This window comes from Oncorhynchus masou, unplaced genomic scaffold (genome assembly GCF_036934945.1).
Source record: "Oncorhynchus masou masou isolate Uvic2021 unplaced genomic scaffold, UVic_Omas_1.1 unplaced_scaffold_643, whole genome shotgun sequence".
NCBI classification, from domain to species: domain Eukaryota; kingdom Metazoa; phylum Chordata; class Actinopteri; order Salmoniformes; family Salmonidae; genus Oncorhynchus; species Oncorhynchus masou.
The window spans coordinates 380,001-395,387 of record NW_027012865.1 but is presented as its reverse complement, the minus strand read 5'-3'; the positions used below and the strand labels follow the sequence as shown (position 1 = coordinate 395,387).

The following is a 15,387-nucleotide window of genomic DNA, read 5'->3' as shown; positions in this document are numbered from 1 at the left end:
TCGTGTGTCGGTCAGTAACAGTCTACTATAACCTCGTCAGTGTGTGAGGTGTCGGTAGCGTTCAGGTCGTGTCGGTCAGTAACAGTCTACTATAACCTCGTCAGTGTGTGAGGTGTCGGTAGTGTTCAGGTCATGTCGGTCAATAACAGTCTACTATAACCTCGTCAGTGTGTGAGGTGTCGGTAGCGTTCAGGTCGTGTCGGTCAATAACAGTCTACTATAACCTCGTCAGTGTGTGAGGTGTCGGTAGCGTTCAGGTCGTGGTCGGTCAATAACAGTCTACTATAACCTCGTCAGTGTGTGAGGTGTCGGTAGTGTTCAGGTCGTGTCGGTCAATAACAGTCTACTATAACCTCGTCAGTGTGTGAGGTGTCGGTAGTGTTCAGGTCGTGTCGGTCAATAACAGTCTACTATAACCTCGTCAGTGTGTGAGGTGTCGGTAGTGTTCAGGTCGTGTCGGTCAATAACAGTCTACTATAACCTCGTCAGTGTGTGAGCTGTCGGTAGTGTTCAGGTCGTGTTGGTCAGTAACAGTCTACTATAACCTCGTCAGTGTGTGAGGTGTCGGTAGTGTTCAGGTCGTGTGTCGGTCAGTAACAGTCTACTATAACCTCGTCAGTGTGTGAGGTGTCAGTAGCGTTCAGGTCGTGTGTCGGTCAATAACAGTCTACTATAACCTCGTCAGTGTGTGAGGTGTCGGTAGCGTTCAGGTCGTGTCGGTCAATAACAGTCTACTATAACCTCGTCAGTGTGTGAGGTGTCAGTAGCGTTCAGGTCGTGTCGGTCAGTAACAGTCTATAACCTCGTCAGTGTGTGAGGTGTCGGTAGTGTTCAGGTCGTGTCGGTCAATAACAGTCTACTATAACCTCGTCAGTGTGTGAGGTGTCGGTAGTGTTCAGGTCGTGTCGGTCAATAACAGTCTACTATAACCTCGTCAGTGTGTGAGGTGTCAGTAGCGTTCAGGTCGTGTCGGTCAATAACAGTCTATAACCTCGTCAGTGTGTGAGGTGTCGGTAGTGTTCAGGTCGTGTGTCGGTCAATAACAGTCTACTATAACCTCGTCAGTGTGTGAGCTGTCGGTAGCGTTCAGGTCGTGTCGGTCAATAACAGTCTACTATAACCTCGTCAGTGTGTGAGGTGTCAGTAGTGTTCAGGATGTCCTCTAGCAGAGAGAGGGGTGAGTTCTGGACATGGTCACTACTCTGTGATAACACACACTGCCTCTCCTCTAGACCCAACGACCACAGCACCTCACACACCCTCGCGCTACCCTCACACACACTCTTCCCTGTCGACCTATCGCAGGCTTCGGAACCAGCCCCGTCTGTCCTGTCAGAATCTCTGTTCTTGTTCGGCCTATCACAACCTACTTCCCTGGACTCTTTAACCCAATCAGATCCTCTCTTGTCCTGTAACTTCCTCGTGACCTCCCGCTCCCAAACCTGACCCCTCAGATCAAAAGTCACCTTGGCAACTGTTGTGTCGTCAGTTGTCATATCACCTTTCCCGAGCGACCGGGACGGACACACCGCGTCTCGTAGTCGTAGCAACAGACTACAGGCTTTTAAAGCTACAGGTCTGTCGCAATCAAACAGGCCGTTGAGTAACGCTGTTACAACACCGAGCTCCACCAACCGAGACAGACCACACACTACAGATGTAGTTGGGTGTGTCTGTGTGGGGGGTGTGTGCGTGTTAGTTGGGGTGTGTGTTAGAAGGGGTGAGGGCTGGCTTGGCGTCACAGCGTAGGGGTGTGTGAGGTCAGTGTGTGTTAGTAGGTTTGTCCCTCCAGAGCCACCGTAAGGGGGAGGAGCTGACCCCAGCTCTGACTCCTGGTGACCTGGAAGTGTTTCCTCCATCAGGAGCTCAACCAGCTCCAGGGTGTGAACTTTAACCTCCCAGTCCAGATCAGTGCTGCCCAGCGATAGGACAGAACACAGCGAGGAGGAGGAGGAGGAGGGGGAAGATGAGGGGTGTGTCTTTAGCCAGCTGATGAAGAACTGGACCACAGCACGTCTGGGGAAGCCCTCTGAATCCTGAGACAGGATGTCTAGTAACTGACCCAGGGTCTGCTCCTGGAGAGAACACACACAGTACCAACAGTTAACTGACCCAGGGTCTGCTCCTGGAGAGAACACACAGTAACAACAGTTAACTGACCCAGGGTCTGTTCCTGGAGAGAACACACACAGTAACAACAGTTAACTGACCCAGGGTCTGCTCCTGGAGAGAACACACAGTAACAACAGTTAACTGACCCAGGGTCTGCTCCTGGAGAGAACACACACAGTAACAACAGTTAACTGACCCAGGGTCTGCTCCTGGAGAGAACACACACAGTAACAACAGTTAACTGACCCAGGGTCTGCTCCTGGAGAGAACACACACAGTAACAACAGTTAACTGACCCAGGGTCTGCTCCTGGAGAGAACACACACAGTAACAACAGTTAACTGACCCAGGGTCTGTTCCTGGAGAGAACACACAGTAACAACAGTTAACTGACCCAGGGTCTGCTCCTGGAGAGAACACACAGTAACAACAGTTAACTGACCCAGGGTCTGTTCCTGGAGAGAACACACACAGTAACAACAGTTAACTGACCCAGGGTCTGCTCCTGGAGAGAACACACAGTAACAACAGTTAACTGACCCAGGGTCTGTTCCTGGAGAGAACACACACAGTAACAACAGTTAACTGACCCAGGGTCTGCTCCTGGAGAGAACACACACAGTAACAACAGTTAACTGACCCAGGGTCTGCTCCTGGAGAGAACACACAGTAACAACAGTTAACTGACCCAGGGTCTGCTCCTGGAGAGAACACACAGTAACAACAGTTAACTGACCCAGGGTCTGCTCCTGGAGAGAACGCACACAGTAACAACAGTTAACTGACCCAGGGTCTGCTCCTGGAGAGAACACACAGTAACAACAGTTAACTGACCCAGGGTCTGCTCCTGGAGAGAACGCACAGTAACAACAGTTAACTGACCCAGGGTCTGTTCCTGGAGAGAACACACAGTAACAACAGTTAACTGACCCAGGGTCTGCTCCTGGAGAGAACATACACAGTAACAACAGTTAACTGACCCAGGGTCTGTTCCTGGAGAGAACACACAGTAACAACAGTTAACTGACCCAGGGTCTGCTCCTGGAGAGAACACACAGTAACAACAGTTAACTGACCCAGGGTCTGCTCCTGGAGAGAACACACAGTAACAACAGTTAACTGACCCAGGGTCTGCTCCTGGAGAGAACACACACAGTAACAACAGTTAACTGACCCAGGGTCTGCTCCTGGAGAGAACACACAGTAACAACAGTTAACTGACCCAGGGTCTGCTCCTGGAGAGAACACACACAGTAACAACAGTTAACTGACCCAGGGTCTGCTCCTGGAGAGAACACACAGTAACAACAGTTAACTGACCCAGGGTCTGCTCCTGGAGAGAACACACAGTAACAACAGTTAACTGACCCAGGGTCTGCTCCTGGAGAGAACACACACAGTAACAACAGTTAACTGACCCAGGGTCTGCTCCTGGAGAGAACACACAGTAACAACAGTTAACTGACCCAGGGTCTGCTCCTGGAGAGAACACACACAGTAACAACAGTTAACTGACCCAGGGTCTGCTCCTGGAGAGAACACACAGTACCAACAGTTAACTGACCCAGGGTCTGCTCCTGGAGAGAACACACAGTAACAACAGTTAACTGACCCAGGGTCTGTTCCTGGAGAGAACACACACAGTAACAACAGTTAACTGACCCAGGGTCTGCTCCTGGAGAGAACACACAGTAACAACAGTTAACTGACCCAGGGTCTGCTCCTGGAGAGAACACACACAGTAACAACAGTTAACTGACCCAGGGTCTGCTCCTGGAGAGAACACACACAGTAACAACAGTTAACTGACCCAGGGTCTGCTCCTGGAGAGAACACACACAGTAACAACAGTTAACTGACCCAGGGTCTGCTCCTGGAGAGAACACACACAGTAACAACAGTTAACTGACCCAGGGTCTGTTCCTGGAGAGAACACACAGTAACAACAGTTAACTGACCCAGGGTCTGCTCCTGGAGAGAACACACAGTAACAACAGTTAACTGACCCAGGGTCTGCTCCTGGAGAGAACACACAGTAACAACAGTTAACTGACCCAGGGTCTGTTCCTGGAGAGAACACACAGTAACAACAGTTAACTGACCCAGGGTCTGCTCCTGGAGAGAACACACAGTAACAACAGTTAACTGACCCAGGGTCTGCTCCTGGAGAGAACACACACAGTAACAACAGTTAACTGACCCAGGGTCTGCTCCTGGAGAGAACACACAGTAACAACAGTTAACTGACCCAGGGTCTGCTCCTGGAGAGAACACACACAGTAACAACAGTTAACTGACCCAGGGTCTGCTCCTGGAGAGAACACACAGTAACAACAGTTAACTGACCCAGGGTCTGCTCCTGGAGAGAACACACAGTAACAACAGTTAACTGACCCAGGGTCTGCTCCTGGAGAGAACACACACAGTAACAACAGTTAACTGACCCAGGGTCTGCTCCTGGAGAGAACACACAGTAACAACAGTTAACTGACCCAGGGTCTGCTCCTGGAGAGAACACACAGTAACAACAGTTAACTGACCCAGGGTCTGCTCCTGGAGAGAACACACAGTAACAACAGTTAACTGACCCAGGGTCTGCTCCTGGAGAGAACACACAGTAACAACAGTTAACTGACCCAGGGTCTGCTCCTGGAGAGAACACACAGTAACAACAGTTAACTGACCCAGGGTCTGCTCCTGGAGAGAACACACAGTAACAACAGTTAACTGACCCAGGGTCTGCTCCTGGAGAGAACACACAGTAACAACAGTTAACTGACCCAGGGTCTGCTCCTGGAGAGAACACACAGTAACAACAGTTAACTGACCCAGGGTCTGTTCCTGGAGAGAACACACAGTAACAACAGTTAACTGACCCAGGGTCTGCTCCTGGAGAGAACACACACAGTAACAACAGTTAACTGACCCAGGGTCTGCTCCTGGAGAGAACACACACAGTAACAACAGTTAACTGTATAACGGTAACAACAGTTAACTGACCCAGGGTCTGCTCCTGGAGAGAACACACAGTAACAACAGTTAACTGACCCAGGGTCTGCTCCTGGAGAGAACACACACAGTAACAACAGTTAACTGACCCAGGGTCTGCTCCTGGAGAGAACACACACAGTAACAACAGTTAACTGACCCAGGGTCTGCTCCTGGAGAGAACACACACAGTAACAACAGTTAACTGTATAACGGTAACAACAGTTAACTGACCCAGGGTCTGCTCCTGGAGAGAACACACAGTAACAACAGTTAACTGACCCAGGGTCTGTTCCTGGAGAGAACACACAGTAACAACAGTTAACTGACCCAGGGTCTGCTCCTGGAGAGAACACACACAGTAACAACAGTTAACTGACCCAGGGTCTGCTCCTGGAGAGAACACACAGTAACAACAGTTAACTGACCCAGGGTCTGCTCCTGGAGAGAACACACAGTAACAACAGTTAACTGACCCAGGGTCTGCTCCTGGAGAGAACACACAGTAACAACAGTTAACTGACCCAGGGTCTGCTCCTGGAGAGAACACACAGTAACAACAGTTAACTGACCCAGGGTCTGCTCCTGGAGGTAACAACAGTTAACTGACCCAGGGTCTGCTCCTGGAGAGAACACACACAGTAACAACAGTTAACTGACCCAGGGTCTGCTCCTGGAGAGAACACACACAGTAACAACAGTTAACTGACCCAGGGTCTGCTCCTGGAGAGAACACACAGTAACAACAGTTAACTGACCCAGGGTCTGCTCCTGGAGAGAACACACAGTAACAACAGTTAACTGACCCAGGGTCTGCTCCTGGAGAGAACACACAGTAACAACAGTTAACTGACCCAGGGTCTGCTCCTGGAGAGAACACACAGTAACAACAGTTAACTGACCCAGGGTCTGCTCCTGGAGAGAACACACAGTAACAACAGTTAACTGACCCAGGGTCTGCTCCTGGAGAGAACACACAGTAACAACAGTTAACTGACCCAGGGTCTGCTCCTGGAGAGAACACACAGTAACAACAGTTAACTGACCCAGGGTCTGCTCCTGGAGAGAACACACAGTAACAACAGTTAACTGACCCAGGGTCTGCTCCTGGAGAGAACACACAGTAACAACAGTTAACTGACCCAGGGTCTGCTCCTGGAGAGAACACACAGTAACAACAGTTAACTGACCCAGGGTCTGCTCCTGGAGAGAACACACAGTAACAACAGTTAACTGACCCAGGGTCTGCTCCTGGAGACCACACACAGTAACAACAGTTAACTGTATAACGGTAACAACAGTTAACTGACCCAGGGTCTGCTCCTGGAGAGAACACACAGTAACAACAGTTAACTGACCCAGGGTCTGCTCCTGGAGACCACACACAGTAACAACAGTTAACTGACCCAGGGTCTGCTCCTGGAGACCACACACAGTAACAACAGTTAACTGACCCAGGGTCTGCTCCTGGAGAGAACACACAGTAACAACAGTTAACTGACCCAGGGTCTGCTCCTGGAGAGAACACACAGTAACAACAGTTAACTGACCCAGGGTCTGCTCCTGGAGAGAACACACAGTAACAACAGTTAACTGACCCAGGGTCTGCTCCTGGAGAGAACACACAGTAACAACAGTTAACTGACCCAGGGTCTGCTCCTGGAGAGAACACACAGTAACAACAGTTAACTGACCCAGGGTCTGCTCCTGGAGAGAACACACAGTAACAACAGTTAACTGACCCAGGGTCTGTTCCTGGAGAGAACACACAGTAACAACAGTTAACTGACCCAGGGTCTGCTCCTGGAGAGAACACACAGTAACAACAGTTAACTGACCCAGGGTCTGCTCCTGGAGAGAACACACAGTAACAACAGTTAACTGACCCAGGGTCTGCTCCTGGAGAGAACACACAGTAACAACAGTTAACTGACCCAGGGTCTGCTCCTGGAGAGAACACACAGTAACAACAGTTAACTGACCCAGGGTCTGCTCCTGGAGAGAACACACAGTAACAACAGTTAACTGACCCAGGGTCTGTTCCTGGAGAGAACACACAGTAACAACAGTTAACTGACCCAGGGTCTGCTCCTGGAGAGAACACACAGTAACAACAGTTAACTGACCCAGGGTCTGTTCCTGGAGAGAACACACAGTAACAACAGTTAACTGACCCAGGGTCTGCTCCTGGAGAGAACACACAGTAACAACAGTTAACTGACCCAGGGTCTGCTCCTGGAGAGAACACACAGTAACAACAGGGTCTGCTCCTGGAGAGAACACACAGTAACAACAGTTAACTGACCCAGGGTCTGCTCCTGGAGAGAACACACACAGTAACAACAGTTAACTGACCCAGGGTCTGCTCCTGGAGAGAACACACACAGTAACAACAGTTAACTGTATAACGGTAACAACAGTTAACTGACCCAGGGTCTGCTCCTGGAGAGAACACACAGTAACAACAGTTAACTGACCCAGGGTCTGCTCCTGGAGAGAACACACAGTAACAACAGTTAACTGACCCAGGGTCTGTTCCTGGAGAGAACACACAGTAACAACAGTTAACTGACCCAGGGTCTGCTCCTGGAGAGAACACACAGTAACAACAGTTAACTGACCCAGGGTCTGCTCCTGGAGAGAACACACAGTAACAACAGTTAACTGACCCAGGGTCTGCTCCTGGAGACCACACAGTAACAACAGTTAACTGACCCAGGGTCTGCTCCTGGAGAGAACACACAGTACCAACAGTTAACTGACCCAGGGTCTGCTCCTGGAGAGAACACACAGTAACAACAGTTAACTGACCCAGGGTCTGCTCCTGGAGAGAACACACACAGTAACAACAGTTAACTGACCCAGGGTCTGTTCCTGGAGAGAACACACACAGTAACAACAGTTAACTGACCCAGGGTCTGCTCCTGGAGAGAACACACAGTAACAACAGTTAACTGACCCAGGGTCTGCTCCTGGAGAGAACACACACAGTAACAACAGTTAACTGACCCAGGGTCTGTTCCTGGAGAGACCACACAGTAACAACAGTTAACTGACCCAGGGTCTGCTCCTGGAGAGAACACACAGTACCAACAGTTAACTGACCCAGGGTCTGCTCCTGGAGAGAACACACAGTAACAACAGTTAACTGACCCAGGGTCTGCTCCTGGAGAGAACACACACAGTAACAACAGTTAACTGACCCAGGGTCTGTTCCTGGAGAGAACACACACAGTAACAACAGTTAACTGACCCAGGGTCTGCTCCTGGAGAGAACACACAGTAACAACAGTTAACTGACCCAGGGTCTGCTCCTGGAGAGAACACACACAGTAACAACAGTTAACTGACCCAGGGTCTGTTCCTGGAGAGACCACACACAGTAACAACAGTTAACTGACCCAGGGTCTGCTCCTGGAGACCACACACAGTAACAACAGTTAACTGACCCAGGGTCTGCTCCTGGAGAGAACACACAGTAACAACAGTTAACTGACCCAGGGTCTGCTCCTGGAGAGAACACACAGTAACAACAGTTAACTGACCCAGGGTCTGCTCCTGGAGAGAACACACACAGTACCAACAGTTAACTGACCCAGGGTCTGCTCCTGGAGAGAACACACAGTAACAACAGTTAACTGACCCAGGGTCTGCTCCTGGAGAGAACACACAGTAACAACAGTTAACTGACCCAGGGTCTGTTCCTGGAGAGAACACACAGTAACAACAGTTAACTGACCCAGGGTCTGCTCCTGGAGAGAACACACACAGTAACAACAGTTAACTGACCCAGGGTCTGCTCCTTGAGAGAACACACACAGTAACAACAGTTAACTGACCCAGGGTCTGCTCCTGGAGAGAACACACAGTAACAACAGTTAACTGACCCAGGGTCTGCTCCTGGAGAGAACACACACAGTAACAACAGTTAACTGACCCAGGGTCTGCTCCTGGAGAGAACACACAGTAACAACAGTTAACTGACCCAGGGTCTGCTCCTGGAGAGAACACACAGTAACAACAGTTAACTGACCCAGGGTCTGCTCCTGGAGAGAACACACACAGTAACAACAGTTAACTGACCCAGGGTCTGCTCCTGGAGAGAACACACAGTAACAACAGTTAACTGACCCAGGGTCTGCTCCTGGAGAGAACACACAGTAACAACAGTTAACTGACCCAGGGTCTGCTCCTGGAGAGAACACACAGTAACAACAGTTAACTGACCCAGGGTCTGCTCCTGGAGAGAACACACAGTAACAACAGTTAACTGACCCAGGGTCTGCTCCTGGAGAGAACACACAGTAACAACAGTTAACTGACCCAGGGTCTGTTCCTGGAGAGAACACACAGTAACAACAGTTAACTGACCCAGGGTCTGCTCCTGGAGAGAACACACAGTAACAACAGTTAACTGACCCAGGGTCTGCTCCTGGAGAGAACACACAGTAACAACAGTTAACTGACCCAGGGTCTGCTCCTGGAGAGAACACACACAGTAACAACAGTTAACTGACCCAGGGTCTGCTCCTGGAGAGAACACACAGTAACAACAGTTAACTGACCCAGGGTCTGCTCCTGGAGAGAACACACAGTAACAACAGTTAACTGACCCAGGGTCTGTTCCTGGAGAGAACACACAGTAACAACAGTTAACTGACCCAGGGTCTGCTCCTGGAGAGAACACACAGTAACAACAGTTAACTGACCCAGGGTCTGTTCCTGGAGAGAACACACAGTAACAACAGTTAACTGACCCAGGGTCTGCTCCTGGAGAGAACACACAGTAACAACAGTTAACTGACCCAGGGTCTGCTCCTGGAGAGAACACACAGTAACAACAGTTAACTGACCCAGGGTCTGCTCCTGGAGAGAACACACACAGTAACAACAGTTAACTGACCCAGGGTCTGCTCCTGGAGAGAACACACACAGTAACAACAGTTAACTGTATAACGGTAACAACAGTTAACTGACCCAGGGTCTGCTCCTGGAGAGAACACACAGTAACAACAGTTAACTGACCCAGGGTCTGCTCCTGGAGAGAACACACAGTAACAACAGTTAACTGACCCAGGGTCTGTTCCTGGAGAGAACACACAGTAACAACAGTTAACTGACCCAGGGTCTGCTCCTGGAGAGAACACACAGTAACAACAGTTAACTGACCCAGGGTCTGCTCCTGGAGAGAACACACAGTAACAACAGTTAACTGACCCAGGGTCTGCTCCTGGAGACCACACAGTAACAACAGTTAACTGACCCAGGGTCTGCTCCTGGAGAGAACACACAGTACCAACAGTTAACTGACCCAGGGTCTGCTCCTGGAGAGAACACACAGTAACAACAGTTAACTGACCCAGGGTCTGCTCCTGGAGAGAACACACACAGTAACAACAGTTAACTGACCCAGGGTCTGTTCCTGGAGAGAACACACACAGTAACAACAGTTAACTGACCCAGGGTCTGCTCCTGGAGAGAACACACAGTAACAACAGTTAACTGACCCAGGGTCTGCTCCTGGAGAGAACACACACAGTAACAACAGTTAACTGACCCAGGGTCTGTTCCTGGAGAGACCACACACAGTAACAACAGTTAACTGACCCAGGGTCTGCTCCTGGAGAGAACACACAGTACCAACAGTTAACTGACCCAGGGTCTGCTCCTGGAGAGAACACACAGTAACAACAGTTAACTGACCCAGGGTCTGCTCCTGGAGAGAACACACACAGTAACAACAGTTAACTGACCCAGGGTCTGTTCCTGGAGAGAACACACACAGTAACAACAGTTAACTGACCCAGGGTCTGCTCCTGGAGAGAACACACAGTAACAACAGTTAACTGACCCAGGGTCTGCTCCTGGAGAGAACACACACAGTAACAACAGTTAACTGACCCAGGGTCTGTTCCTGGAGAGACCACACACAGTAACAACAGTTAACTGACCCAGGGTCTGCTCCTGGAGACCACACACAGTAACAACAGTTAACTGACCCAGGGTCTGCTCCTGGAGAGAACACACACAGTAACAACAGTTAACTGACCCAGGGTCTGCTCCTGGAGAGAACACACACAGTAACAACAGTTAACTGACCCAGGGTCTGTTCCTGGAGAGACCACACACAGTAACAACAGTTAACTGACCCAGGGTCTGCTCCTGGAGAGAACACACACAGTAACAACAGTTAACTGACCCAGGGTCTGTTCCTGGAGAGAACACACACAGTAACAACAGTTAACTGACCCAGGGTCTGCTCCTGGAGAGAACACACAGTAACAACAGTTAACTGACCCAGGGTCTGCTCCTGGAGAGAACACACACAGTAACAACAGTTAACTGACCCAGGGTCTGTTCCTGGAGAGACCACACACAGTAACAACAGTTAACTGACCCAGGGTCTGCTCCTGGAGACCACACACAGTAACAACAGTTAACTGACCCAGGGTCTGCTCCTGGAGAGAACACACAGTAACAACAGTTAACTGACCCAGGGTCTGCTCCTGGAGAGAACACACAGTAACAACAGTTAACTGACCCAGGGTCTGCTCCTGGAGAGAACACACACAGTACCAACAGTTAACTGACCCAGGGTCTGCTCCTGGAGAGAACACACAGTAACAACAGTTAACTGACCCAGGGTCTGCTCCTGGAGAGAACACACAGTAACAACAGTTAACTGACCCAGGGTCTGTTCCTGGAGAGAACACACAGTAACAACAGTTAACTGACCCAGGGTCTGCTCCTGGAGAGAACACACACAGTAACAACAGTTAACTGACCCAGGGTCTGTTCCTGGAGAGAACACACAGTAACAACAGTTAACTGACCCAGGGTCTGCTCGTGGAGAGAACACACAGTAACAACAGTTAACTGACCCAGGGTCTGCTCCTGGAGAGAACACACACAGTAACAACAGTTAACTGACCCAGGGTCTGCTCCTGGAGAGAACACACACAGTAACAACAGTTAACTGACCCAGGGTCTGCTCCTGGAGAGAACACACAGTAACAACAGTTAACTGACCCAGGGTCTGCTCGTGGAGAGAACACACAGTAACAACAGTTAACTGACCCAGGGTCTGCTCCTGGAGAGAACACACACAGTAACAACAGTTAACTGACCCAGGGTCTGCTCCTGGAGAGAACACACAGTAACAACAGTTAACTGACCCAGGGTCTGCTCCTGGAGAGAACACACAGTAACAACAGTTAACTGACCCAGGGTCTGCTCCTGGAGAGAACACACACAGTAACAACAGTTAACTGACCCAGGGTCTGCTCCTGGAGAGAACACACAGTAACAACAGTTAACTGACCCAGGGTCTGCTCCTGGAGAGAACACACAGTAACAACAGTTAACTGACCCAGGGTCTGCTCCTGGAGAGAACACACAGTAACAACAGTTAACTGACCCAGGGTCTGCTCCTGGAGAGAACACACACAGTAACAACAGTTAACTGACCCAGGGTCTGCTCCTGGAGAGAACACACAGTAACAACAGTTAACTGACCCAGGGTCTGCTCCTGGAGAGAACACACAGTAACAACAGTTAACTGACCCAGGGTCTGCTCCTGGAGAGAAAACACAGTAACAACAGTTACTGACCCAGGGTCTGCTCCTGGAGAGAACACACACAGTAACAACAGTTAACTGACCCAGGGTCTGCTCCTGGAGACCACACACACAGTAACAACAGTTAACTGACCCAGGGTCTGCTCCTGGAGAGAACACACACAGTAACAACAGTTAACTGTATAACGGTAACAACAGTTAACTGACCCAGGGTCTGCTCCTGGAGAGAACACACAGTAACAACAGTTAACTGACCCAGGGTCTGCTCCTGGAGAGAACACACAGTACCAACAGTTAACTGACCCAGGGTCTGCTCCTGGAGAGAACACACAGTAACAACAGTTAACTGACCCAGGGTCTGTTCCTGGAGAGAACACACAGTAACAACAGTTAACTGACCCAGGGTCTGCTCCTGGAGAGAACACACACAGTAACAACAGTTAACTGACCCAGGGTCTGCTCCTGGAGAGAACACACAGTACCAACAGTTAACTGACCCAGGGTCTGCTCCTGGAGAGAACACACAGTGCCAACAGTTAACTGACCCAGGGTCTGCTCCTGGAGAGAACACACAGTAACAACAGTTAACTGACCCAGGGTCTGCTCCTGGAGAGAACACACACAGTAACAACAGTTAACTGACCCAGGGTCAGTTAACTGTTGTTACTGTGTGTGTTCTCTCCAGGAGAGAACACACAGTTAACTGACCCAGGGTCTGCTCCTGGAGAGAACACACACAGTTACAACACTTTCCAGGAGCAGACCCTGGGTCAGTTAACTGTTGTTACTGTGTGTTCTCTCCAGGAGCAGACCCTGGGTCAGTTAACTGTTGGCACTGTGTTGACCCAGGTCTGCTCCTGGAGAGAACACACAGGAACAACAGTTAACTGACCCAGGGTCTGCTCCTGGAGAGAACACACAGTAACAACAGTTAACTGACCCAGGGTCTGCTCCTGGAGAGAACACACAGTAACAATAGTTAACTGACCCAGGGTCTGCTCCTTGAGAGAACACACACAGTACCAACAGTTAACTGACCCAGGGTCTGCTCCTGGAGAGAACACACAGTAACAACAGTTAACTGACCCAGGGTCTGCTCCTGGAGAGAACACACAGTAACAATAGTTAACTGACCCAGGGTCTGCTCCTTGAGAGAACACACAGTAACAACAGTTAACTGACCCAGGGTCTGCTCCTGGAGAGAACACACAGTAACAACAGTTAACTGACCCAGGGTCTGTTCCTGGAGAGAACACACAGTAACAACAGTTAACTGACCCAGGGTCTGCTCCTGGAGAGGACACACACAGTAACAACAGTTAACTGACCCAGGGTCTGCTCCTGGAGAGAACACACACAGTAACAACAGTTAACTGACCCAGGGTCTGCTCCTGGAGAGAACACACACAGTACCAACAGTTAACTGACCCAGGGTCTGCTCCTGGAGAGAACACACACAGTAACAACAGTTAACTGACCCAGGGTCTGCTCCTGGAGAGAACACACAGAGTAACAACAGTTAACTGACCCAGGGTCTGCTCCTGGAGAGAACACACACAGTAACAACAGTTAACTGACCCAGGGTCTGCTCCTGGAGAGAACACACACAGTAACAACAGTTAACTGACCCAGGGTCTGCTCCTGGAGAGAACACACACAGTAACAACAGTTAACTGACCCAGGGTCTGCTCCTGGAGAGAACACACACAGTAACAACAGTTAACTGACCCAGGGTCTGCTCCTGGAGAGAACACACACAGTAACAACAGTTAACTGACCCAGGGTCTGTTCCTGGAGAGAACACACAGTAACAACAGTTAACTGACCCAGGGTCTGTTCCTGGAGAGAACACACAGTACCAACAGTTAACTGACCCAGGGTCTGTTCCTGGAGAGAACACACACAGTAACAACAGTTAACTGACCCAGGGTCTGCTCCTGGAGAGAACACACAGTAACAACAGTTAACTGACCCAGGGTCTGTTCCTGGAGAGAACACACACAGTAACAACAGTTAACTGACCCAGGGTCTGCTCCTGGAGAGAACACACACAGTAACAACAGTTAACTGACCCAGGGTCTGCTCCTGGAGAGAACACACACAGTAACAACAGTTAACTGTATAACGGTAACAACAGTTAACTGACCCAGGGTCTGCTCCTGGAGAGAACACACACAGTAACAACAGTTAACTGTATAACGGTAACAACAGTTAACTGACCCAGGGTCTGCTCCTGGAGAGAACACACACAGTAACAACAGTTAACTGACCCAGGGTCTGCTCCTGGAGAGAACACACAGTAACAACAGTTAACTGACCCAGGGTCTGCTCCTGGAGAGAACACACAGTAACAACAGTTAACTGACCCAGGGTCTGTTCCTGGAGAGGACACACACAGTAACAGGACGACACTTTTTGTCAAGTGAACATTATTTACCCCATAATGACATCACAATACCCCATAATGACATCACAATACCCCATAATGACATCACAATACCCCATAATGACATCACAATACCCCATAATGACATCACAATACCCCATAATGACAAAGTGAAAACATGTTTTTTATGGATTTCTTTGCAAATTCTTTGAATCTCTTTAAATCTCTCATTTACATAAGTATTCACACTCCCGAGTCAATACATGTTCGAATCACCTTTTGCAGCTGTGAGTTTTTCTGGGTAAGTCTCTAAGAGCTTTACAC

The 15,387-nt window shown here is 49.7% G+C and overlaps 1 protein-coding gene across 2 annotated transcripts in view; it reads right to left on the bottom strand.

The window, feature by feature from the left end:
- Nucleotides 1-275: 275 nt before the first annotated feature.
- Nucleotides 276-15,387, bottom strand: part of LOC135536602 (BRCA1-associated ATM activator 1-like) — a 48,483-nt gene continuing 33,371 nt past the window's right edge. The window contains exon 13 of one of the 2 annotated variants that reach the window (XM_064962888.1): nt 276-2,075. In XM_064962888.1, coding sequence (XP_064818960.1) covers nt 1,101-2,075 — 975 coding nt within the window. In that variant the 3' untranslated portion in view covers nt 276-1,100. The remainder of the gene's footprint in view (nt 2,076-15,387) is intronic. The other variant, XM_064962889.1, reaches the window with a different exon arrangement.